This window comes from Callorhinus ursinus, unplaced genomic scaffold (assembly GCF_003265705.2).
Source record: "Callorhinus ursinus isolate GAN/ISIS: 27379988/994484 unplaced genomic scaffold, GSC_fseal_2.0 scaffold3, whole genome shotgun sequence".
NCBI classification, from domain to species: Eukaryota; Metazoa; Chordata; class Mammalia; order Carnivora; family Otariidae; genus Callorhinus; species Callorhinus ursinus.
In genome coordinates, this window is record NW_027397065.1 from 23,741,803 (window position 1) to 23,768,982 (window position 27,180).

The window sequence follows — 27,180 nt, forward strand, 5'->3', positions numbered from 1 at the left end:
CAAGGGTCTGACGCTGAACTGACTGAGCCACCAGGCGACCCTACTTTGATATTGAATTTTAAGCCTTCTCCCCTCTGCTGTTTTTTTAAAAGAGATGTCTTAAAAATTATAAGCTAGTCTGAAATATCCCCAGACTGTTACCCAAAATTCTGATATATAATTTTATTGTTATTTTATTTTGCAAATTCTGGAGCATCCTATCATTAGATGTATATCATACTGTGTTCACTTGAAAGCACGTAGCTTGTCTGAACTCTTAGGTTCATTTATTATGGTTTTTCTTTTTGTAGCTTCGTCAGAATGTATTTATATTCTGCCTATTAGGAGAGATATTTTAGGTGTAAACTGAAATTGAATAGATATTAAATCTTTCCAATTCTGTGTTACTTATTTCTTTTCTTTCTTTCTTTTTTTTTTTTAAAGATTTTTATTTATTTATTTGAGAGAGAGAGAGTGAGAGAGGGAACACAAGCAGGGAGGGTGGGGGGAGGAGGAAGCAGGCTTCCCGCAGAGCAGGGAGCCTGATGTGGGGCTCAATCCCAGGACCCTGGGATATGACCTGAGCAGAAGGCAGATGCTTAGGGACTGAGCCACCCAGGTGGCCCCTGTGTTACTTATTTCTTTTAAGTTAGTTAGTAGTCCTATCTTTCTTTCTTTCTTTTTTTTTTGATGAAGAATTTTAAAGATATTTTCTCAAAAGAGAGGAATTACTATTTATTGTTTGTGTTCCATGTGACAGTCATTTGGCTAGCTGTTTTAAATACTTTATTTTATCCTTAGAATAGTCCAATGTATTTTTCCACTTTGTGTATATTTATCTTTTGGGTTCTAGAGCTAAGAAGAAGTAGTAGAATAATGGAAATTTGTAGATGGAAGGACCTTGAAGTCATCTATTTCCTCCTCTTGCAGCTGAGACCTAGAGAGGTTCTGTGACCTACCCAGAATCACACAGCTGATTTTCACTTTTGCTGAGACTAATGCTGCTTGCACTCCTTATGTTTCATTCCAGCTGGCCTCCTCTCATGCGTTCTATCTTCCCATCCCCTCAACATCTCATTATGATAAAGTTCAGTGCTACAGAACAATGGAAAATATAGGACAGTGAACACCCATATTACCTTTCATCTGTATTCACTCACTGTTCGCATTTTGCCACATTTTCTCTTTATATATATATATATGTATTTTAAAGATTTATATATATTACATATATATTTTTAAAAGATTTATTTATTCTAGAGAGAGCGAGCACATGTGTGCAAGCGGGGGGAGAGGGACAAAGCGGGAGGATCTCAAGCAGACTCTGCACTGAGGCAGAGTCCAACTCGGGGCAGGATTCCAGGACCTTGAGATCATGACCTGAGTCACAATCAAGAGCCAGCTGCTTAAACCCACTGAGCCCCCCAGGTGCCCCTATTTATATATTTTTAAAATTATTTGAAACTATATTAAAGAGATTATGATAATACAAAGTTTTTATCATGCATATCCTAAGAACATGGACAATTTCCTCCATGGTCATAATATCAATATCACATAGGAAAATTAACATTAATTTAAGAATATCTTTAATTAATGGTTCTTATTCAGATCTCCCCAACTGTCCCTAAAATTTTTTCCTGAGATTTCTAGATCCAGGATTCAATCAGGTTTCATGCATTGCATTTGTTTCTTATGTCTCTTTATTTTCTTTTAATTTTGAACAGTCCCTCTTTTTTGTTTTTCATGATTTATATTTTCTTTAAGAGATAGTTTGTGTATACTTATTGTCTCTCTTGGGAATTGTCTGGTTTCTTAGAACATTATTCATCCAAAACTTATTTACAATTTGCTTCTTTCCTTCCATTTCTCTGAGGTTGCTGGAGATAAAATTGTTTATTCCAAGCTTTTTTTTTTTTTTTTTTTAAACCCCATCATTCCAACATTAAGTAGACATTCACTGAGGTTTTTACATTTGGTTGCATTAAGTTAAGGATAAGAAAACTAGGAGATCTATGTTGTATTTGATCCACTGACACTAGTCAGCGATTAAAATTCATTTAAGATGACAGAAGTCTGAAGGAGTTCCTCTACTACCCACTGTTACCCACCCCCCACCTTCTAACCAGTTGGTTATACCTAGGAATGTATATCTAGTCACCATGGACATTATAAAGCAGCAGCAGTCTAAGGTTTGGTCTTTGAAAAATGCACAGTTTCAAGCAGGAAGCAGATTAAAATGCAAATGATAAACAAGCACAGTAGTAGAGACAACCAGAGCTGGGCACGATGAGGAAAGATTTAGGCACCTGCTTGCTCTGGTACTTGGGTAGAGCTGGCATTCAGTGAGTGTTCTCCTTCTTCCCTTGCTTGCCTTTGAGTTTCAAGATTTGGTTGGTTTTCTTTAAGCATTATGTGGCATTTAGGAACAAGTGGTATTTTGGGGAGAAGCAGTAGGAGGTAACTTTTAAGCAGCATTTTTAGAGAGGGGAGATTCATATTTGGGTTGAGAGAATAGAAGAAAGTGTCAATGAGGAAGGGATACTCATGGTGGTTGAGGGAGGTCTGTGAAGTCTTTGACTTCTTTTTGTTCCAGCCAGGCTTACCTTACACTTGTGCTTCTGCTATACTTTGTACAGGGATTCCTTATAGCAATTATTGCTGTGTGTTAGAACTGCTTTTCCTTAATAAGCTCCCTCCCCGTGACCAGTCTTTTTTTTTTTTTTTATCTCTGTGTACCTAGGACCTCACTCAGTGCCTGGCATATTGTAGAAATTGAATAAATACTTACTGGATGAATAAATGAATGAATGAATGGAAGACTTTTACTAAGACCTAGTGCAAAAAGACAAATTCCTTTGCTGGGCAACCACAGTAATGGTTGGATCTGATTTGATCAATTCATTGTTGAGGTGCTCAGTTAGAGCTGGAATTTGTTCAGGAGCCTAGGAGAGGGACAGAGATGAAACCAGAGCACTCTATGAGTGGGAATATAATTGGGAGATTTTTCAGAGAAGTAACTATCATAATGTAAGCACCTTTGTCATTTTCTAAATAAAATAAATATATTTGAAAGAGAAAAATTTTTTATTATTAAGCATTCTGTCTGTGAAATTTGATTTTTACTAATATTCAGTTTTAAGATATTTGTTGGGGGGGCGCCTGGGTGACTCAGTCAGTTAAGCGTCTGACTCTTGGTTTTGACTCGGGTCATGATCTCATGGGTCGTGGGATTGAGCCCAGCATCAGGCTGTGTTCAGTGGGGAGTCTGCTTGAAGATTCTCTCCCTCTGTCCCTCCCCTCGCATGCTCGTGCGCTCTCTCTCTCTAGTAAATCAGTAAGTCTTTAAAAAAAAGTTTGTTAGGAAGTCTTTTCTTTTCCTTATATTTTTTTTCATTATGAAACAAATACATGCTTATGATAAAAATACAAACTAGGAATACATAAAATAGAAAGTGACATTCTTCTCACTATTCCAGGTCTCAGTCTTCAAAAGTAGCTAATGTTAACAGTTTGATTTTTATGAATTTGGACTTCCAAAATATATATATATTTAAGAACACATGTTTATGTTTGTATAATTTTAAAAATAGGATCCTTGATGTACATATTCTGAAATTTGCTTTTCCTACTTATCCTTTGAGTTTTACCTATGCTCCATATAATTCCAAAATTTGTTGGCTATATAGAAGGACAGAAACACCAGCAGAGAATAATAGCCTAAAATCAGAGTAATTAAATGTATAGGGAAGATAAAATTTAAGGAGCTCAGAGTAAGAAAAGTATCTGCTAGTTTTTATTAGTATAATTGCTGTTAATTTAGAAGTACTTCTTTTTGACTTGTTTAACCTATATGAAATTATAAAAGTAGTCATTTTTATATGATGCATTATAGAATAAACACACAAGAGATGGAGTAAAACTTTAAGATTTATTGAGTACGTGAAGAGACAGTCATGAATAGGACACACTGTCATTACTGAATGCTATGATAATAAAGAGTAGAGGCCAAGCAGCCTGCCTGGAGGAGGTGATATGAACACAATCCTGAAGTACTAATTAGCTAAGCTTTTTAAAAAAATGGCTAGAGGAAATGAAGAAGGATTGACTGGGAGCTGAGGGTTGTTTGGACAAATGCAATAGAAAGACAGAAGGTCAGGGGAAGTCAGTTAATTTAGTAAGTGTAGGGAAAGAAGTAGGGGGGTTACATGCCCCAGTTTGCCTGGGACAGTCCAGGTTTATATCTGTTGTCCTGGACTAATAAAGAGTAGCACCCCATTTTACTTAAAAATATCTCAGTTCTGGATGATCAGTGGCATCAGCCTAAAAGGGAGAGAATATGGGGGGGGGTCCTGATAAATTTTAGGGAATATAGTTCAGTCAGTGGATGGCTGGAGATCTTTTTGTGGTTGAAGAGTATGTATAGCAACAGTTAACAGTACCAGAGAGATGGCACATAGTAGGTTATGGCCTAAAGCTAGAATATTAAAATTTACTGTTGGAGAGATGAAACAGTTTAGGATTTAGGCTGTGGGCGATAGCAGTGGATGGTTGAAATGAAGTTGGATTGACTGGATCTTTGGAGAAGAGAAAGACTATAGAGGTTAAAATCTCCATGGATGAAGATAAGAATTGGGTTAGAGAATAAGATCTTGGGGCAAATGGAGACTGAAAGGAAGATTTGGAGACAACAAAACTGGGTGGGATAGGACTTGTAAAGCTGAATAAGAAGAGATTTTGAATGAGATTGGAAGAGCAGTGATTTGGACATGACACTAAGGAATAAGGTTAATGTTACCCATCCTTCCACTCCCTCAGCCCCATGGCTATGGTTGGTACCATGTAGGGAAGGTGTGGCCTCCACCTGTAAGCACAATGTTTTAGGGGATCCAGGTTTCAGATAGAGTAAGCAGTTGAAGGGTAGAGATTTAGGGAAATTTGTTTACAGACTGAATAGAATTCTAGAAGAACAATTTGGAAGGATATGACTTTAGAGAAAGGATGGAGCGGGAGTGCAGATTAGGCCTTGCCTTTTCGGAAAAGACTGAATTATAAAAAGAAGCCAAGAATGGAACTGACTTTCCTCCATGTTCTCAACAGTGGCATGAGGTTTGTCTAATTCAGGTTCTCTGAGAGGCTTTATCATTGCAGGGTAGAAACTGGCTTTGGCTTAGTTCATTTGGATTATAATTTATGAAACCTTCTTGGTTGCCACTCTGCTACTGTATATCTTTAATGAACCTAAAGTACACATATGGATTTTGAAATTATTTTGACTTCTTCCTGTATTGCTACTCTCTTTGAAGGGAAAAAAATTGGCCTTAATTGGAACCCTGAGCTCTTTTATAATAATTAATCACTTAGGGAGAGTAAAAGGTTAAGAGGTATCTAAATTATGGTTATATTTCTAGAATTTAGACCATACAGGGTAGTATGCATTGTAGCCATACTTAATCTTTTAAATCTTTGTTTCCCTGTTTTCCTTCAGATTAACAGTGTTTCACCAGCATGTCCCGCGTTTTCCCACCTGTGTAACCTTGCTTATGTTTAAACTTCTACTTGGAAGGTAGCCTTCCTTCTTCACTTGCTCTTCTCTGTCCCGTCTTGTGTGGAGATGCTCTCTGTCTCTCATGCTTTATTAGTAATGATTACTTTTTTTAATAAGTCTCTCCAAAGCCAGGCACATTATATACCTCATCTCATCTAACCTTCATAACAACCCTGCAAAGTAGGTATTAGTATCCCAATTTTAAAGATCAGAAAACTGGGCTTCCGAAGGTTAATTAAAATGTAGTTTTACAGCTATTAAATGGTGGAGTTAGCATTTCAACCCAGGACTGTCTGTTCCCACAGCCACCTCCTGCATGCACGTTTGCATACACCCATGTGCATGTGCTCTTTTCATAGGTATCCCTCCAGGCTTGTTGGAGATGTTCTTTCTTTTTTTTTTTTAATTAAAAAATGCTTTCCAGTTTTCTTGAGGTATAATTGACATATAACACTGTGTGTGTTTCAGGTGTGCTGTGTGACACATGTATATATTGTGATGTGATGTTCTCTTCTTAATAAAGAATTTTTGAGCTCCCCTAATCAGCTGTGCTTTTTCCTTTCCCTATGTCTTTGTAGCACTTTATACCTTAGGTTTTTATATTCTGTGAAGCCTTCCTTGATGGCCTCTAGAAATATGCATGCTTTGGGGCGCCTGGGTGGCTCAGTTGGTTGGGCAACTGCCTTCGGCTCAGGTCATGATCCTGGAGTCCCGGGATCGAGTCCCGCATCGGGCTCCCTGCTCGGCAGGGAGTCTGCTTCTCCCTCTGACCCTCCCCCCTCTCATGTACTCTCTCTCTCATTCTTTCTCTCAAACAAATAAATAAAATCTTAAAAAAAAAAAAAGAAATATGCATGCTTCTTCTGTATCCCCACCGAGTTTAGAACACATTTATATTTGTGAACCTGTTGAATTATATGGCATTTGTTTGTTTCCATGTTTGTCACCCTTAGTAAATTGTGGACTTTTGGGAATAGGGACTGTAATCTTATGGGTCTTGATATTCCTGGCACTGAGAAATATGTCTAACACATAGATGTTCAATACATGTGGCTGAATGAATTTTAAATGAATTGTATCATTGTTACATATGAAGTTGTCTATTTATTCTTAATATACTGTAAGTATTTGAAGGTAGTAATCCAAATTTTATTTATCTTTGTACCCCTCACAGTGTCTTTCCCATGGTTACTCAATACATACTTGTTGATTTATATTATTACTTTAAAACAAAGAAAAAAATTCTGTTAATAATTCTGCTCTTGGCCAATAATTTTAAATGTCAGTACTTCAAATACATTTTTAAAATTAAAAAAAAACCAGTTCATTCAAAAATAAACATGTTGTTCATTTGTGTATAGCTTGTATAATGTTCCTTTTCAGTGGAATATTATCATCCTTTAGTAGGCTGGCTGGACAATCCAGTGCCATTTCATTTGAATTAACTTTTATTTTAAATTAAGCTAAAAGCAACACTTTCAAATAAAGCATGAGAGGAGTTTTAAATACTGAATCTGTAGGGTGGCCAAGGTCAGCATATATTAACCGGTAATGAATGATGTTGTCTTTATAGTTAAACTTTGGTGACTGTTCATTCCTGCCTGTTTAACTGCTTATGAAAAAAACACCTCACTTTGTATTCATATGACGTCAGCTTTTTGGTTTGTAATCTTGGTTATTACTTGCGTACTTGGCTTTTTGTGACTTTGTTTCTGTCTTGCTACAGGCAGCTTAATATTTTGTTCAAATAGAGTCACTGTTTCTGATTTCTGTCAGTACTGAAGCATATGAAATGTAAGAAATACCATTAGATAATTATATTTGTACTTTAACTGATTAATGATTTTATAGTCTTTATCAATGAACAAACATATGCTAATAAAGTAAGTTGAACCATAAACTGATTTTGCTGGGTTCTATTAGTCAAGGGCTATAAATTCAAACTCATTGAATTTCTTGCCAGCTTGTGAAAATATCTCTTGGGGGAAGAATGAAATATTTCCTATTTCTATTACACAGTTTTTATTCACTTATTTGCAGATTTTTTTAAATTAGCATAACTTCGTGGTATATTTGAATCTCTTTGTCAATGTTAAAATAAAGGAAATAACTAAATAGATATTTTTGACCACAAGACATCATCTATGTTAAAATAAATCACCCTTATATGAAAGAGAATATTCAATACAGATTAAACTTTCTTTATGCTATATAAAAACAACATTTCCATCTGTATTCTCAGAGAATGTAAAAGTTGCCAGTTGTGGAGCCAAAAGTTGAAAAACAGGAGACATTTTAGAATAAATACTTGCATATGCCCTTCTTCTTACAAGAAATACCATGGGAATTCTATTATCCTACTAAGGAAGCTAGTTATTTGTTTTATATTTTGCTATTTAATAAATTCCATTTTTATTTAAAAGTATGTGTAGATTTCTTTTATACAGCATGAACTTTTAATTTTTGAAAAGATAGCAATTTTTAATGGTTATTTTAAATTTTTTAGTAACTCTGGTAAATTGAAAACTCAGCATAACTCACTTGATTCTTAATAACAAGCTGAATAAAACAAATTTAAATAAACCTAAATAGTCAATAGTTCATTAGTTTTGTTATTTTCACTTTTTAAAAGATATTTAAAAGTAGACATCTTTGCTAATAACATGCATGCATTTTTTGTATAATACTGTTCCTGCCTCATTTGTACTGTCTACTAAATTATAGATATTTTTATTTTAAAATTTTATTTACAAATCTTTTAAAAAATGAGTTCGCGCTTGCAATTATTTGCAGTAAATTGAATGCCTACTGTATCCTGGGTAGTAACTTAAGCCCCACTGATGTCAAGATGAAAAATATGTGATATTTCAGAGTTTAATGGGAGAAATATATTTCAACAAATAGCTAACACATACCATGAGAAATGTTCTATTAATCATAGATACTTACATGATCCCTGAGATCTGAGAAAAGGGAACACCTAAGTTGACCTGGGTGGTTATGATTGTGGGGATAGTCACAGAAGCCTTCACAGAGAATACTACTTTAAAGTCTAGCTGCTGATAATTCTTCAGGCCAACAAGGGAGGAAAAGCATTTAGACTGAAGGAACATCTGCAAAGACACAGAGACATGTAAGGAACCATTAAGTAGTAAGGTGTGGTACTGTTGCTGAGAGGGGAAGGTTGGCTGGGCTTTGATTATCAGGCAGTGGAGTTGGAATTTCAACCTGTAGGTTAGGGTTGTAAAATTAATACCTAGTATTATTGAGTATCCTAAAGAATGAAGACTCTGAAGTAGGGACTGTGCGGCATGAGAGAGTGCATATAGAATGCTGCATGGCTGTGTAGCTAATTCATTTAACAGGTATTTATTGCAGCTGTATGCAAGGCACAGTTTTAAGCACTGGAGATATACTGGGGGAACAAAGCAGAGTACTTCCCTGACTGATTGGAACTTACATTACAAATCTGTCTGTGATATAACAGTCCCTCTGACCCATTCTGTGTCTCTGTCTCTCTCTCTAATTTTTGGCTACAGCATAACTGTATGCTTTCCTTGCCATTTTTTTCATCTCCCATGGGGTTAACATAGGCAGTTCTTACCTATTATTTCTGGAAGAACGTAGCTGAATTTGTGATGCCCTCTCCACGTCTTGTTCTTCTTCTGAGCTATAGTTTGAGATCTGGGCATAACTTTTTTCCAAATTGGAATTTCTCTTGAGGTAATTGTAGACTAACATGCAGTTGTATGAAATAATAATCCCTGGTACATTTTGTTCAGTTTCCCCCAGTTGTAACATTTTGCAAAACTATATATGAAACGACAGTCAGTATATTAACACTGACACATTCCGCCAATGTTATAGAAATATGAATTTTAATTGTACTCAGTTTTAGTTGTATTCATTTGTTGTGTGTATATTAAGTCCTATAAAATTTTACTACCAGTCTAGATAGACTCATGTATCCACTGCTGTCATCAAAGTATCAAACAGTTCCAATATTAATAGAATCCCATGTGTTCCTCTATTATAACTACACTTGCTTCCCCCCCTCTGTTCTGCAAGCCCTAAACCCTGGCAACCCTTATTCTGTCCTTTTTCCAAAATTTTGTCATTTCAAGAATGTTATATAAATGGAATCATACAGTATGTAACTTTTAGGGATTGGCTTTTTTCATACAGCAGGATTCTTGGAGATTCATCCAAGTGGTTGCCTATATTGACAGTTTGTTCTTGTTCCTTTTTACTGTAGTTAGTATTCCGTGGTATGTATTCACTCATTGAAGGATCTCTGGGCTGATTCCAGTTTTTGGCTATTATGAATAAATCTGCTATGAACATTTTGGACAAGTTTTTGTATGAAGATATGTTTTCATTTCTCTGGTGTAAGTGTCCAAGAGTGCCATTGCTGGGTCATAATGTAGCTGGATGTTTAGTTTTATCAGAAATCAGAGTGGATGTACCATTTTGTCTTCTGACCAGCAACAAATGAGTGATCCAGTTTTTCCCATATTCCCACAACCATTTGGTTTTGTCATTATATTTTATTTTAGCCATTCTGGTAAGTATGTAATGATATCTCATTGTAGCTTTTTAATAATTTTATTTATTAAAGATTTTATTTATTTATTTGTCAGAGAGAGAGAGCACAAGCAGGGGGAGTGGCAGGCAGAGGGAGAAGCAGGCTCCCCGCTTAGCAAGGAGTCCGATGTGGGACTCGATCCCAGGACCCTGGAATCATGACCTGAGCCTAAGGTAGATGCTTCACCGACTGAGCCACCCAAGTGTCCCTTATTTTTATTTATTTATTTTTAAGTAGGTTTCATGCCCAACACGGGGCTTGAACTCATGACCCTGAGGTCAAGAGTCACATGCTCCACCATTGAGCCAGCCAAGCACCCCTCTCGTTGTAGTTTTAACTGCATTTCCCTGATGCCTAATTATGTTGAATATCTTTTCATGTGCTTATTTGCCATTTTTGTATCCTTTTCTGTGCAATGTGTGTTCATGTCTTTTGCTCATTTTCTAGTTAGATTGTTGTTGTTACCTGTTGAATTTGAGAGATTTTTCTTTATTCTAGATACTAGACTTCTGTCAGATATATCATTTGCAAATATTTTTTCAAAGTCTGTAGCTTGTCTTTTATCCTGTTCACATGGGCTTTCACAGGCAAAAGTTTTTACTTCTGATGAGGCCCAATTTATTGATTTTTCTTTTTTATGGATTATGTTTTTGTGTCAAATCTAAGAACTTTGCCTAGCTTTAGATCCAGAAGATATCTTTTTTTTCCCTAGAAGTTTTATGTTTATATTTAAGTTCATGATCCTTTTTTTTTTTTTTTTTTTTTTTGAGAGCATGTGCGCACACACACGGGAGTCAGGTAGGGGGTGGAGGGGCAGAAGGAGAGGCAGAGAGAGAATCACAAGTAGGCTCCGTACCCAGCACAAGCTCGATCTCACAACCCTGAGATCACGACCTGAGCCGAAATCAAGAGTCAGACACTTAACTAACTGAGCCATCCAGGTGCCCCAATTCATGATCCTTTTGAGTTAATTTTTGTGTGAGATGTTAGGTCCAGATTATCTCTCTGTCTCTCTCTTGCTCTCTCTTTTTTTTCTTGGCCTATAGCTATCCAGCTGCTCCCGTACCACTGAACTGCTTTTGGACCTTTGTCAAGAAGCAGTTGAGCATATTTGTGTGGATTTATTTCTGGGTTCTCTATTCTGTTCCACTGATCTGTTGTTATACTCTACGAGGATCACACTGTCTTGATTTCTGTGACTTTATATTAGCTTATTCCCCAAGATGGACATACTTCTTTGAATAATTTTTCAGCCCACTCTCTTTCTCCTCTTTCCAGTACTCAGATGATATAAATGTTGGATCTTTTGTTATTGTCACACAGGTCTCCAAGGCTTTATTCTTTTTTGTCAGTCTATTTTCTCTCTGTTGTTTGGATTGGTTGAATTCTTTTACTCTGTCCTTACATGCACTGATTGTACCCTCTTTCATCTCCGCTCTTCTAATGAGCTTATCTAGTGAGTTTTTTATTCCTGTTATTGCATATTTTAGTTCTGTAAGTTCCATCTGGTTATTTTTATAACTTCTATTTCTTTGCTTAGATTTTCCATTTTTACATTTGTTTTTAAGAGAATTTATAACTGATGAAGCATTTTTAAGATAGCTGATTTAAAATCCTTTTCAGATAATTCCAACATCTAATTCATCTCAGTGCTGGCATTAGTTGATTGTCTTTTCTCATTCAAGCTGTGATTTTTCTTGGTTCTTGGTATGAGAGGTGATTTTTCAATTGAATCTTAGATATTTTATCTATTAATGTCAGAGACCCTGGGGTCTGTTTCAATGTTTTATATTCACAGGAAGTCCCTCTGTTTAGGTTTCGCATGCAGACCTTTTGGCCTATTTTTATGGGCTTTGGTTTCAATGACAGTTAATTGTGAGAATCTTTGTGCTGTTATTTTGGTTTGCTTTGTTTGTCTGATATAACTAGGGCTCCCACTGGTTCCTGCTGGTGCTGCAGAGTAGAAGATGTTTTCCTTAGGCTGAGCTCCTAGATATCTATTGGTAGAAAAGGGCTAAGGTAGAATTTCCTTACTGTGCCCCCTTGCTGTCCTGATGTCCCTGGGCAGGAGAGGAAAGTCTTGAGCAGCCGCTTCAGCTGGGTTTGTTTTGTTGGTTCTGCTTGCCTGCTCTGGTATCTCTGGTGGGGAAGGAGGACCTCAGACCTGTGAGGACAAAGAGGTTTCCTGACTTGATAGCTGGGTCTCTTTGCTGGTTCTTCTTACCTCATTCAGTTTCTCTTTGTGGAAAAGGGGATTCTCAGGCCTAGCAGGTAAGGAGAGTGCTTCTTCTGGCTGTTTATTTTTGGTGGGGCTCACAAATAATTTCTCTTTTGGTGGTGTCTGGCTCTCCAGTTGTTGTCAGAGGGACTCCTATTGGATCCTGAGGGAGTTAGCCTACCTATATGGGCTGCCTTTTGTTACTAGACGTGAGGTTGGGAAAAGTCAGGTCTCGACCTCCTGTTGGGTGAGGAGAACCTGAGACACTTAGCCTCTGCGCTGTTCTTCTAATCCTAGGGCCAAGGGAGGTTGCCTTCTATCCACTTTTCAGAGTTCTTCTTTGGTAGTCTCTTTCTCGTGTTTATAGTTGTGTTTTGTGTGATGGAACTGGGAAAAATGGTCTTGTGTCATCTTATCTGGACCAGAAGCTGGCTTTTACTTTTTTAATTTTGGTTTCTTTGTTGTATGAACATGGAGGTGGTAGGGAGATATTGGCTGGGGCTGAGTTTGACCTTGTTGGGGGCCCTGAGATTTACTTTCTCTTATGAAATTCCATTAAACATCTTGTAATCCTGGATTTAATTTCATCCACCAGTTCTTCACAGAGCCTGGAATATGGCAAGCCAAACCTGCCCTCTCTGCATGTTGTAACGTCCTGTCCTGGTGCAGAGAGGCTTCTCTCTAGATATTTTCTTGACTGTCCCTAGGTTGGCCTATTCACTGCCTGCTTCTTTTCATATTGAAGCATCCAGTGTGAATTCTCAGGATTTTGTTAATTCTGATTCCTCAGAAACTCTTCTGGAAGTTGGGGTAGTGTTGGGCACATTGCCATAGTACCTAGAGCTCCAGAATTTTCTTTCTTTTCTTTGAAAGCATGCTGTGAAAGTTGTAGCATAAAGTTGGTTTTCACTCTACTTACTGATGATATATTTAAATTTTTGCTTCTTCTCAAAAACAGTTTTTTGTTCTTTTTAGTTATTGGTGGTAGGAGCTTCTGAGATACCGCTTCACTATACCAAATTTATCCCCAAATTCCAATAATGACTTTTTTTTTTTTTTTACAATTTTCACATCTTCCTCTGACATTTGGTATTGTGAATATCTTCTTTTTCATCCTGGCATCTATAACTCTACCAGACCTCTTCTATTTTTTCTTTAAAGGAGCTCCATATTCTCATTCTTCCAATTCTGTTGGTATTGTCAATATTTCTTATTAAAGCCTTGAAGTTGTCTTTGGATCATCTCTCTCTTTTGTTCCCTAAATTTATACACCACGTCAAAGATCTTTCTTCTTAATTCTCACTGATACTGTCAATTATAGATTCTCATTTTTCAAGTTATATATTGCTATGACTTATTGATTTGTCTTATGTCTCATTTTTTCCCCTCTCTTCAAGCTATTTTATCCCTAGCTTTCAGATTAAAATCTATCTCTATGTCCCTTTTTCTCTTTTTATTGCTGTAACATACAGATAGAAAAGTACATGAATCACAGGTGCTCAGCTTGATGAAATTTCACAAATCGAACATACTTATGTAACTAGCACCAGTAAATTAGTCATTAAAAAAATCACATTCATGATCATGTTATTTTGCCTTAAAAACCAATTAATTCAAGAAGTTTGATCCTTATTAGTTTCCCGCTAATCTGCTATTAGTTTATAGTGGAATAGCAGATAAACTCGTACGGCATCTCCCACTGCTTGCCACATATAGCTTGATTTTGGAGACATTTTTTTCTTTGCTTTACCTCATATTACCTCTCATTTTTTTTTTTTTTTTTTTTGGTACCATACTGCTCCTACTTCCTGGAATACATTTCCTCTTTGACTTTTTATAATCCAAATCATGGTCATTTTTCACCCCTAATCTCAAATCTTACCATTTCTAGAAAACTTTTCTGGGCTGGTCTAGCTTTCATTATTTTTTTTTCTCTTCAAAAATTCTTTATTTTTTGAATAGGTAGTATCAATACATTCACTTAGCACAAAATTTAAATGTACAAAAGGGTATATAATGAAAAGTCCCTCTCCCACTCCAGTGTCCCAGCCACTATGTGTTCTTCAGGAAATATTTTTTGTACTTATAAGGAAAATTAATTTCTATCATTCCTCCTCTTTTTTTATACAATGTAAGCATACCAAGTTCTGTGTCTCACTTTTTCCAGTTAGAAGTTTTTAATGATAGTTCCGGATCAATACACAAAAGATTTTCTCATTTTTTATTAGGACTGAATGATATTCCACTGAATGAATGTATCGCGATCAGATCTACCACGTATGATTGTGAAGGTTGGATACTGAACACATTCACATAGACCGTGATTTGAATGGCACTGCCTAGAATTGCTCAGTTACAATCAGATGCAGCAGCCTTGATTGTAATTTACCTAGTCAGTTCCTTTTGATGGATATTTTTGGCTTCTTTTGTATTGTTATCTCAAACACTACTGAAACAAATAGTCTTATTTATGTCATTTGCCTGTAGGATGTCATTCCCTTAATTCCTAAAGTATTTATAATCTCTACCAATTTAACAGTTAGACAAGGTCTTAATTTATTATGGGGTTGTTTTTAACATTTTTATCATTTGACATTCCTTAAGGAGTGGTACCATAAATGAAATTATTTTCTATTTCTAGACCTAGAATATTGGTGTGTATAAGTACACCTTTAGGATGGGCTGGAGGGTTTCTCTCATAGCTGCCAGATTCTATTTCCTTTTTTATCCTTCTGAGCTCTTCATAATCCTTTTGAAGTTCCTGGTAATGGAAGAAAAAAATATTATCAGAGTTTAGATCAGGTATAAATAGGTATATTTAGGAGCAGAAGTGATATTTATCCCAAGTTAGGGAATAAAATGAACCATAATCTCAGATATAGTTTTTTAAAAAAGGAAATTGTTTCATATTTCTTTGGCCTCAAAAATTATTCTTTATTTTTCCATTGAAAACATGGGATGAGATAGAATGTATCTTTACTGAGACTTAGATTAGCTGTAGGTAAAATAACAGAAAAATGTTCATTGTAAATTTTTGTATCCTATAAAGATACAGTGTATCTACTACATCCAAAGTGAAAAAACTGGAATTATCCTACTCCATATTAAAGTGAATAAGTTAATTACTTTGTATTGACTTAATTATGTTAAGGTCCATTTGGTGTCCTGGTTACTACTTTGGGAACTTGGATGAAGTGCAGTTTTTCACAACCTTTTTTCTCTTCTCTACTTATTTGATAGATCATAAAACTGGCCAGTTTTCTGTTCTGAAAAATTGTAATTTGTTCTCTATTTGGAAAACCCACATTTTTACCATCGCTTTAGATGGTACCACTGAGGTTAGAAACGTAAACCTCTTCTCATTTTTCTCTATAGCTTAGAGGATCTCAGATGAATTAACAAGAAAATGACTTCTGGTATGGATAAGCCAAAACTAAAAATAAGAGGTGTGTTTCTTCATTTCTTCTAATGGGCCCTGAAAGATTCATTGCCTGAAATTTTAGGAGTCTGGAGAGCAAAATAAATGCTATCATAGTTTTCAGGATTTATAGCAAATAAGCAGGATATTTTGGGGAAATTTCTGAGAACTGACCTTTAGGTGATCATAAGTTATGCTGTAGTGATTTTTTAAGCAACTTTATTGAGCTATAACTCATATACTGAAGAATTCACCCACTTAAACTGTATAGTTCACTGGTTTTTATTCTGTTCACGGCGTTGTGCCACCATCACCACAATCAATTTTAGAATAGTTTCATTGCCCCAAAATGAAATCCAGTATCCTCTGGCAATTACTCCTCATTTCTTCCCAAATTTGCAGCCCCAGGCAACTACTAATCTACTTTATATCTGTGCAATTTGGGCATTTCATATAAAGAGATCATATAAAGAGATCATTGTGTCTAGGTTTCTTTTACTTAGCATAATGTTCACAAGGTTCATCCATATTGTAGCTTCTATCAGTAATTTTTTCCTTTTCATTGCTAATATTATGTTGTATGTAGATATCATGTTTTATTTATCCATTCAACAGTTGATGTATATTTGGATTATTTCCACATTGTAACTGTTACGAATAATTCTGCTGGAACATTGATGTACAAGTTTTTTGTGGGCATATGTTTTCATTCCTCTTGGATATATACCCAAGAGTGGAATTTCTGGGTCATATCATAGCTCTGTGTTTAACTTTGAGAAACGGCCCCATGTTACATTTCCATCAGCAGTATATGAGGGTTCTAATTTCTTCACAGTCTCCAACACTTGATATTTATCTGTCTTTTGATTAAAGACATTCTAGTGGTGTGATATAGTATCTCATTGTGGTTTTGATTGGTATTTTCCTGATGGCTAATGATATTGAACATCTTTTCATGTGCTTATTGGACCTTTGTAGCTCTTGTTTGGAGAAGTGTCTATTGCCTATTTTATTTGGTATATTTGTCTTTTTATTATTGAGTTGTAAGAATTCTTTATATATTCCAGATAGAAGTTCCTTATCAAATGAGTATTTGCAAATATTTTCTCCCATTCTGTGCTCTTTTCACTTTCTTAATGATGACCTTTGAAGTATAGAAGTTTTAAATTTTGATTAAATTCAATTTATGTATTTTAATTTTGTTGCTTTTGCTTATGGTGTCTTATCTAAGAAACTGTTTCCTGAGCCGTGGTCACAAAGATGGTCTACTCTGTTTTCTTCTGAGAGTTTTATAGTTTTAGCTCTGATATTTAGATCTATTATCCCTTTAGAGTTAATTTTTTTATGTATGGCATAAGGAAGGCATCCTGCGTTGTTCTTTTGCATGTAGAAGTTCAGTTTTCCCAGCACCATCAGTTGAAAGACTTTTTTTTCTAAATGAAAAGATGTGGCACTCTTGTAGAAAATCATAAATGTGAAGATTCACATCTGGACCCTCTCTTCTATTCTGCTGATTTCTATGTCTGTCTATATGCCAGTACCACATTGCCGTGATTATTGTAGCTATTCATTCAGTTTTGAAATCAGGAGGTGTGAGTCTTCCAGCTTTGTTCTTCTTTTTCAAGATGTTTTTTTAAGATCAGCTTTTCAATTTCTTTAAAAAAAATCCATATGTTAATATGGATTAAGTTAAAGCTGTAGATCAAATTGGAGAGGATTGCTTTTTTAACAATATTAAGTCTTTTGGATCCATTAACAGAGTCTTTCCATTCATTTGGGTCTTCCTTAATTTCTTTCAACAATATTTTATAGTTTCAAGAGCACAGGTTTTTAACTTACTTTATAAAACTTATCCCTAAATATTTTAGTCTTTTCGATGCAGTCATATATAGGAATTGTTTTTTTAATTTCATTTTCAGATTGATCCTTGCTAGTGTATAGAAATATAATTGATTTTTGTATATTGATCTTGTTAATGCTAGTACTTCTTTTTTATTACATTCCTTAGGATTTTGTATATACAATCTCATGTCCTCTGCAAATAAATATAGTTTCACTTCTTTCTTTTTCGATTACCATGGAAATTATTTCATTTATCTCATTGTAATGGCTAGAACCTCCGGTACAATGTTCAGTAGAAGTGGAGAGAGTGGACATCCTCATCTTGTTATCCTGATAGTGCAGTAAAAGCATTCAGTTGTAGTGATTTTTTTTTTTTTTACCCTAAAAGGAATAGGCCATAACTTTCCTTTGAAGACAAATTTCCTTTTGATTTGACTTTTTTTCCCCTTCTGTTTACATACACAGATATGTGCTGATTAGAAGGCTCACAGTGCAGTGTGGAGGATAAGACAGTGCCTTACAAAATGGGGTTTGGGAGTGACCTGAAGAATTCACATGAAGCTGTGCTAAAATTGCAAGACTGGGAATTACGGTTACTGGAAACAGTGAAGAAATTTATGGCCCTGAGAATAAAAAGTGATAAAGAATATGCATCTACTTTACAGAACCTTTGTAATCAAGTTGATAAGGAAAGTACTGTTCAAATGAATTATGTCAGCAATGTATCCAAGGTAAGGAGAATAATTTCATTATTTATTGTGTATAGCATCATAATTTTTCTTAGGGCAAATAGATCATGCTGTTGAGGGAGCATACCCAAATTAGCATTCTAAAGCAGTGGTTCCAAAATCTTGCTGATTATCAGAATCTCATGGGGGAAGGTTTCAAAAATTACACATTTTATGCCCTACCTCTTGAATCTGAGTTAGTAGGTCTGAAATTTTTGAATTTTGAAATTAAAAATTGATGTCTAGATTATTGTAATGATTTTGGTTTGAGAGCCATTTTTTACAAATTTTATTTTCTTCATTACCCTATTTTCTTGCGTGTCTTGAGACCTGCTATTTTCTTTTGACACAAGCTTTTATCATAACCCACCTTCCCGGAATTCTTCTGTGAATCATTTGTGTAGTGAATCACATGGAGTATTTTAACACATAGTGTTCTTTGCTATCATTCATCTTACTAAAATAATAATGTACTGCTGAGTTAATCACACTAAAAAATTCTTTGGATAAACAATATGTTTTTTTAACTCTAAGATTGTAAAAATATAATATAAAATTTAAAATTAAGCACCACAAAAATAAAGGCCAAATTGCACTGTTAATTGCTGTTGGAAGGCATTAAAGATGAAATATTACACACCTTAATCGTTCTTAGATTTCTGCTCTAAGTATTTCCATTGTATTACTTAAATATCATATTTCACTATACTTATTCAAAGTAAAGGAAAGTCTTCCTTGTTTTACTTTGGAAAGTTAAAAAATTAGTGTGTTTCTTTTACTAATATTTCTTAGGATTTGAGTAAATTGTAGAGGAAATTGTTTCCAATGGAATGTGTGTGTGGTGTGTATGATCCGCTAAGGATCTGTGATTTCGTTGAGAACTCCTTAATGTTAATATCTTTAACTTCCTTCCCTAGGCTAGTCAGGTTCCCCAAAAAGGAATTCTCTAGTCTCTAGTCTGAAGATGGGGTTGCCAGACATAGCAAATAAAAATGTAGGACACCAGTTAAATTTTGCATGTGATATTTGGGACACACATATGCTAAAAATTATTTATTTTTTATCTGAAATTCAGATTTAACTTGTCCTGTGTTTGGTTTGACTACTCTGTTATGTTACGAGAATTGATAGGGAAAGTAGGTTGAGTGTTCTAAGAGTTATACTTTAGTTAATCTTCCTGTTTTTGGTAAGCTGCCTAATGTCTCTTAGTCCAAAGGCTCTCTGGTTTATTTTTTCCTCTTGTTTTCTTCTGAATTGGGGGAAGAACAGTTGCATGTTTGTGTGGGCTGAGCAATAGAAATGAGAGTTCTGTCTGCTCCTTATATAGACTTTGAATCGATTCCTCTGTTTCAGTATCGTCTCAGCTTCTTTCATATAGGTTTCTCCAGTTTCTGAGCTTTACTGGAGTTATAGGTCTGACCCTATAAATTGGCCTTTTCTTCTTTTTTTATTGAGAAATAAATGACATACATGCATTCCTATTTAAGTTTAAGTTATACAGCATGATGGTTTGATTCACAAATATTGTGAAATTATTACTACAATAGGTTTAGTTAACATCTATCATCTCATGTAGATAAAATAAAAAGAAAAGAAAAAAATCCTTTCTGTGATGATAACTCTTAGGATCTACCCTCTTAAGTTTTCTATATATCATACAGCAATGTTAATTATAACCATCATGTTGTACGTTATACACCTAGTACTTACTGATCTTTTAAGTAGAAATTTGTACCTTTTGACCACCATCTCCGCCTACATGGCCCTTTCTTCTTGACCTACCCTTTGCAGAACACTTGTTTTCAACATTTCTTGTTGAAATAATCTCAAATTAATTACCATTGACCTACTTTTTATTTTCTCATGTTTTGTTGACATGTCTTATCTGTGGTTGTCCCCTTTTCTATTTTCTTTCTGTGGTTATTGTGAATTTATACTTTAAGTAACTACATTATATTTTAGTGGGATTTTGGGAAGTGGAGAAATAGCCATGTGTTCTTTTTACTGTGTTTAAGTGGAATTATACTCATTTTTTTTTAAGATTTTATTTATTTATTAGAGAGAGAGCACAAGCAGGGGGAGCAGCAGGCTGAGGGAGAGGGAGAAGCAGGCTCCCTACTGAGCAAGGAGCCCGATGTGGGACTCGATGCCAGGACCCTGGGATCATGACCTGAGCCGAAGGCAGACATTTAACTGACTGAGCCACCCAGGTGCCCCTGGAATTAAACTCTTGAGAAAAGTAAGATAGTGAAAGTAACAAGAAATAGGATTAGTAGGTATAGAAGATTGAAGATTTGTGAGGTCAGGCCAGTGGAGGAATCATCAGTGTACACACTAAAGTGTCAAGTATTTTGGTAAGGGATAGATGGAGACAAATGCTAAAATAATTAAGGAAGTCAGGAGAGTTTTTGGATTGCAAAGGGGGCTAGGGAAAGTGATAAAGATTGGGAGGGAAGGTTTAAATGGGCAGGATTGCCTTTCAAAGAGGCAATGTTGAGAGGTAACAGTGAACAATGGTTGGAAACCCGAAGAAAAACAAGGAATGTGTCAGCCTTTCCTCTTAACACTGAAAAGTCATCATTTATTCTACCTAAAAAAAGTCCAGTTTATCAATTTTTTTCTTTAGGATATTGTGTTTTTGGTGTTGCCTCTAAAAAAAAAACCCCACTGTTGGCTGACCTAAATTTGCTGAGTTTCTCCTTTGTTTGCACCTGGAAGTTTTATAGTTTTGCTTTAGATTTAAGTTTATGATCCATTTTTAGTTAATTTTTATATAGGGGGCAAGGTATGATCAAGTTTTTTTTTTTGCAAACAGATATCCATTTGTTCTAGCAACATTTGTTGAAAAGATTAAGCTTTCTCCTTTGCATTTTTGTTGAAAATCAATTGACCATCATTTGTAAGCCTATTTCTACACACTTTATTATGTTCCGCCTGTGTTTTTGTCTGCCCTGACACAAATAACACACTTTTTATTTTGCTGTTTTATAATAATCACAAAGTAGTGTAATTTTTCTGTTCTTTTTTTTTTTCCTTTCAAAATACTTTTGGCTATTTTGGTTCCTTTACAATTCCGTATGAATTTTATTTATTTACTTATTTAAGATTTTATTTATTCATGAGAGACAGAGAGGCAGAGGCGGAGGGAGAAGCAGGCTCCCCACTGAGGAAGGAGCCCAATTCGGGACAGATCCCAGGACCCTGGGATCATGACCTGAGCTGAAGGCAGAAGCTTAACCGACTGAGCCACCCAGGCGTACCCATATGAATTATAGAATTAGCTCGTCAATTTCTATTTTAAAAAGGCTACTGGATTATGATTGGAATGCACTGACTGTATAGATAAATTTGGGGAAAACGTGTATCTTAACAGTACTGGATCTTCCAGTCCATAAACATGGTATATATTTTCTTTAATTTTTCTGAGTAGTCTTCCAGTTTTCAGTGTACAGGACTTTCAGATTTATGTGTATTTCATATTTTTTGATACTCTTGTAAATAGTATTTTTTCAAAATTTTAGTTTCCCACTGTTCATAATTATTATGTATACTAATCTCGTAACCTAAACTTCGTGAAACTCGCTTATTTGTAGCTTTTTTGTAGATTCCTTTGGATTTTCTACACAGGTGATTATGTCTTCTGTGAACAAAGACAATTTTCCTTCTTTTTCATTTGGATGTCTTTTATTTGCTTTTCTTTATTTTTGCACTGGCTAGAACCTCTAGCACAAACCTGAACAGAAGTATAGACAACAGATATCCATGTCTTGTTGCTAATCTTAGGGGAAACACATTTAGTCTTTCACAATTAATTATGCTGTTAGCTGTGAGTTTTTTGTAGATACCTTTTTTTATAAGCTTGTGGAAGCTTCTACTCCTACTTAGCTGAGAGTTTTTTTCATGCACTGATGTTGGGGTTTTGTCAAGTGGTTTATCTTTTTCTGCTTAGATGATTGTATTGTTTTTTCTTTTCAGCTTGATAATATATTGAAATGTACTCATTGATTTTCAGATATTTCAAATGTTAAAACAATCTTGTATTCCTGGATTAAACCCCACCTAGTTTTAGATATTGTCCTTTTTTTTTTTTAAATCTTTGGATTCAATTTGCTAAAACTTTTTTTTTTTTGAAATTATCTCAGTTTTACTGAGGGATATTGGTTTGCAGTTGTCTTTTCTTGTAATGTTTTGTGGTTTTGGCATCAGGATAATGCTGGCCTCATAGGACAAGTTGGGAAGTATTTTCTCTTTAGTTTTCTTGTGAGGTTTGTGTAGAATTGTTTTTATTTCTTACTTAGATGTTTGATAGAATTCACCAATGAAATCATCAGGGCCTAAAGTTTTCTTTCAGAGAAGGTTTTTAATTATACATTTAATGTTTAATATAGTGGGCTCTTCAGCTAGTCTTTTTCTTCTTGAGTGAACTTTGGTAGGTTATGCTTTTCAAGGAATTTGTTCACTTTTGTCTAAGATGTCAACATTTTTATGTTGTTTATTATTTTCCATTATTGTCCTTTTAATACCTTTCTCATTCCTGATATTGGCAATTTTTGTCTTCTCTCTTTTTTTCCTGATCAGACAGGCTAGAGGTTTATCAACTTTACTGATACTGAGAACTACCCTTTTGATTTCATTGATTTTCTGTTTTCTATTGCATTTCTCCTCTGAAATCTATTAATTTTTTCCCACTTAATTTGCTCTTACTTACCCTCATTTAGTAAGGTGGAAACAGATTATTGATTTAAGATCTATCTTCTTTTGTAATATAAGCTTATAGTTTTTTTTAATTTTCTCTGAGTACTGTTTTAGCTGAATCCTAGAACTTTTTATAAGCTTATTTTCATTTTCTTTCAGTTCAGCATACATTTTAACTTTTGTTTTGATTTCTTTTTTGACCCATGTGTTCTTTCAAAGTCTGTTATTTAATTTCCAAATATTTGGGGTTTTTTCCCCAGAGACATTTTTGTTATTGATTTTGAACTTAGTTCCATTGCTTTATAAGAGCCTATTTTGTACTTTTATATTTAGATTACTTGTTTCATGGCCCAAAATATGGTCTGTCAAGGAACTGTTTCATACACATGTGATATCCTTTTGTTGTTGGGTGGAGTGTTCTATAAGTGACAGGTCAAGAAGGTATATAGTGGTGTTCAAGTCTTTTATTTCTTTACTCATTTTTGTCCACCTATTCTCTCAATTGTTGAAAGATGAGTATTGAAATCTCTGATTATAATTGTGAATTTGTCTATTCTCCTTGCAGTTTCATCAGTTTTTATTTCATGTATTGTGAATCTGTTACTAGTTACATAAATGCTTAGAATTGTTATTTTTTTTTGACAAATGAATTAACTTGTGTATTAGGTGACTGTGAGGATTTTTAAATTCTTATGAATTGACTCATTTTTTTATTTATGACATTACCTTCTTTATCCCTCATAATATTCTTTGCTATGAAATCTACTCTATCTGATATTAATAGGACCATTTCGGCTTTGTTTTGGTTAATATTAGCATATTCTGTGTTTTTCATCCTATTTGGTTGTTATATTTAGAGTGGATTTCTTGTAGGTAGCATGTGGTTGGGTCTTGCTTTGTTTCCTAATATGACAGTCACTGCCATTTAATTGGTGTGTTTAGACTATTTTGATTTAATGTGATTTTTTTTGTATGGTCAGGTTTTAATCTATCAGTTTACTATTTGTTTTCTCTTTGTCCTGTCTGCTTCTTCTTTTTCTTATTTTCCTTTTCTCTCTTCTTTTGGATTGAATTTTTTTATGATTCTGTTTTTACCTACTTTGTTGGGTTATCACCTATAATTGTTTATTGTGTTATTTTAGTGGTTGCTTTAGGGTTCATAGTGTACATCTTTAACTTACTACACATTTATATTTTAGTCATATATAGAACCTCATCTATAATAATATACTTGCAGTAGTATACTTTCATTTCTCCTGCCTATACTTTATGCTATTACTGTTATGCTTTGTAATTTTACTTGTATTATAAATCCCACAATATAATATTATTATTATTGCTGTAAATTATTATCTTTTGAATAATTTAAATAAGAATATAAGTCTTTATATTTACCCAATGAGTTACAACTCACTGTACTCTTCATTTCTTTGTGTAGATCCAGGTTTTTCTCTGTTTTTTTTCGGCTTGGACTTCCCTTAACATTTCTTATATTGGAAGTCTGCTGGTAATTTATTTTTTCAGGTCAGCTAGGAGTCTGCTTGACGATTCTCACCTCTTCCCCACTCACAGGTGTGTGTGCACTCTTTCTCTCACACAAATACATAAATCTGTTTAAAAAAAAAATGCCTGTGTGTGCTATTCCTTTATATTCTCATACCTGGCCAAACCCAGCTCTTCCTTTTCCCCCACACCTGTGCTTTAGGGTGGAGGAATTGGAGAGAAGGAAAGAGAAACTGAGTAGCTGAGCCATTTCCATGTTGAAAATGAACAAGTCATAAATAAATGAATTATCTTTAATAGTCTAATTTGAATATTTTTTTGTATCTTCCATGTGTCTACTTAATATACCTATTCTTTCCTTTAGTTTCTTAGAATGTAGTTACAATAACTGTTTTATTCTTTTTGTCTTTTATAATCTCTGTTACTGCTGGGTCAGTTTTGATTGGCTAATTTTTCTTTTTTCTTCTGCATCTTTATGCTTAGTAGTCTTTGATTTGAGGCCAGGCATTGTGAATTTTACCTTTTTAGGTACTGAATATTTTCATATTTTAAAAAATATTCTTGAGCTTTGTTTTGGGATTGGTGACAGTTACTTGGAGACAGTTTGACCTTTTTGGCTTTTACTTTTCAATTAGCAATAATCGCACCTCGGACTGAGCCACCCAGGTACCCCTGGCTCTTACTTGTACATTTGTTAAGTACTTGTAGACTAGGGTGAGTTTATCTCCTCTACGGAGGCAGGATCATTCTCAGTACTTAAAAGAGTCTCCTGATATGAGGTTTTATATTTTGGTTGTTGGGACCTGGCACAAATCCATGGATTTGTGTGAGCTGTAGACAGTGTTCTACAGGTTATCCCCTTGGCATAGGGTGATTTCCTCACACCCTGGGGCTGGTCAGTACTTAGGTAAACAATCAAAGGGGAATCTTTGCAGACCTCCCTGAGTCTTCTAATGCTGCCCTCTCCTCTGTAGTACTCTGTTCTTGTCTCTTTTCTAGTAATGTGACTATCTGGTCTCTGTGCTTTGAACTCAGTCTCTTTAATTTACAGATATTACTGAGTTCTGTGTGGCTCTTCCTCTTTGGACTTTTTCTCCATTCAATAAGCTGAGATAACCTTAGGGGTCAGTTTATTGATCTGTAGTCTCTCCCTCAGGGTTCATTGTCCTTCATTGCCTGATGTCCACTGGCTTGTATGTTGGTGTTTCATATATCTTGTCCAGTTTTTAGTAGTTTTATGCAGCCGGATAAAGAAATGCCTGTTTCACTACCTTAACTGGAAGCAAAAGTCTTGCAACTAGTGGCTTTTATGTCTTTATTTAAGAAAATAATGGGAGATACTTTGAAAAATTGGTATCTAGCCTTAAAATATCTGGAGATGAGAAGAAAACATACTTGTTACTGCATTGCTGTACACACGAAAAGTAAAGAAACAAGATCAAAGTAAATTAAGAATAAATAAGAGTTAAAACCAGAACTTGTATTGTTCAGCTGTAAGTTAAGTAAAAATCCAAGATTGCCCAGTATTTCACCAAAAGTAATACAGACAACAAAAAGGGAAAAATAAAAGCATACAGGATACAAAAATCAGTTGTTTCTATACACTAATAATGAACTATCTCAAAAAGAAATAAAGACAACAACCCAGTTTACAATAGCATGAAAAAAATACTTAGGAATAATTTCACCAAGGAGATGAAAGATCTGGACACTGAAAAATTAAGACATTGATGAAAGAAATTGAAGAAGACACAAATAAATGGAGAGATATTCTGTGCTCATGGATTGGAAGAGTTAATATTGTTAAAATGTCCTTACTCCCCTAAGCCATCTATAGAATCAGTGCAATCCCTATCAAAATTCCAATGGGATTTTCCACAGAAATAGAGAAAACAATCCTAAATTTGGATGGAACTACAAAGGCCCTGATAACCAAAGTTATCTTGAGAAAGAACCAAGCTAAATGTATCAAATCACTGATTTCAAACTTATTATAAAGGTTTAACAATCAGAACAGTATGATATGGCATAAAACAGGCATGTAGACCAATAAAACAGAATTGAGAGCTCAGAAATAAATCCATGCATGTATAGTCAACTAATATTTGACAAGAGAGCCAAGAATAGTCTCTTTAATAGATGGTGTTGGGAAAACTGGATAGTCATATACAAAAGAATGAAATTGAGCCTCTCTCCTACACCACTCACAAAAATGAACTCAGAATGGTTTAAAAACATAAATATAAGACCCTCAACTGTAAAACTACTAGAAGGAAATATAGGGGAAAATACTGCTTGACATTGGTCTTGGCAACAGTGTTTTGGATATTGTACCCAAAGTGGAAGCAGCAAAAGCAAAAATAAAAAGATTCTGCACAGCAGAAGCAGCAAAATGAATAGATAACCTTAGGAATGGGAGAGAATATTTGCCAACCATCTATCTGATAAGGAGTTAATATTCAAAATATAAGGAACTCCTACAACTCAATAGCAAAAAAAAAAAAAAATCCAATGAAAAAAATGGGTGGAGAATCTGAGTACAGTTTTCCAGAGAATGCATAACAAATGGGTAACATATACATGAAAAGATAATATCACTGATCCTCAAGGAAATGCAAATCAAAACCACAATGAGATGTTACTTCATAACTATTAGAATGGCTT

At 34.8% G+C, this 27,180-nt stretch overlaps 1 protein-coding gene across 5 annotated transcripts in view; it reads left to right on the plus strand.

The window, feature by feature from the left end:
* Nucleotides 1–27,180, plus strand: part of FER (FER tyrosine kinase) — a 457,408-nt gene that overhangs the window by 44,301 nt on the left and 385,927 nt on the right. For 4 of the 5 annotated variants that reach the window (XM_073888931.1, XM_025866872.2, XM_025866871.2 and 1 more), the window contains one exon: nucleotides 18,056–18,321. In XM_073888931.1, coding sequence (XP_073745032.1) covers nucleotides 18,115–18,321 — 207 coding nt within the window. In that variant the 5' untranslated portion in view covers nucleotides 18,056–18,114. Of the gene's footprint in view, nucleotides 1–15,705; nucleotides 15,777–18,055; nucleotides 18,322–27,180 lie in introns of all 5 variants that reach the window. The other variant, XM_073888926.1, reaches the window with a different exon arrangement.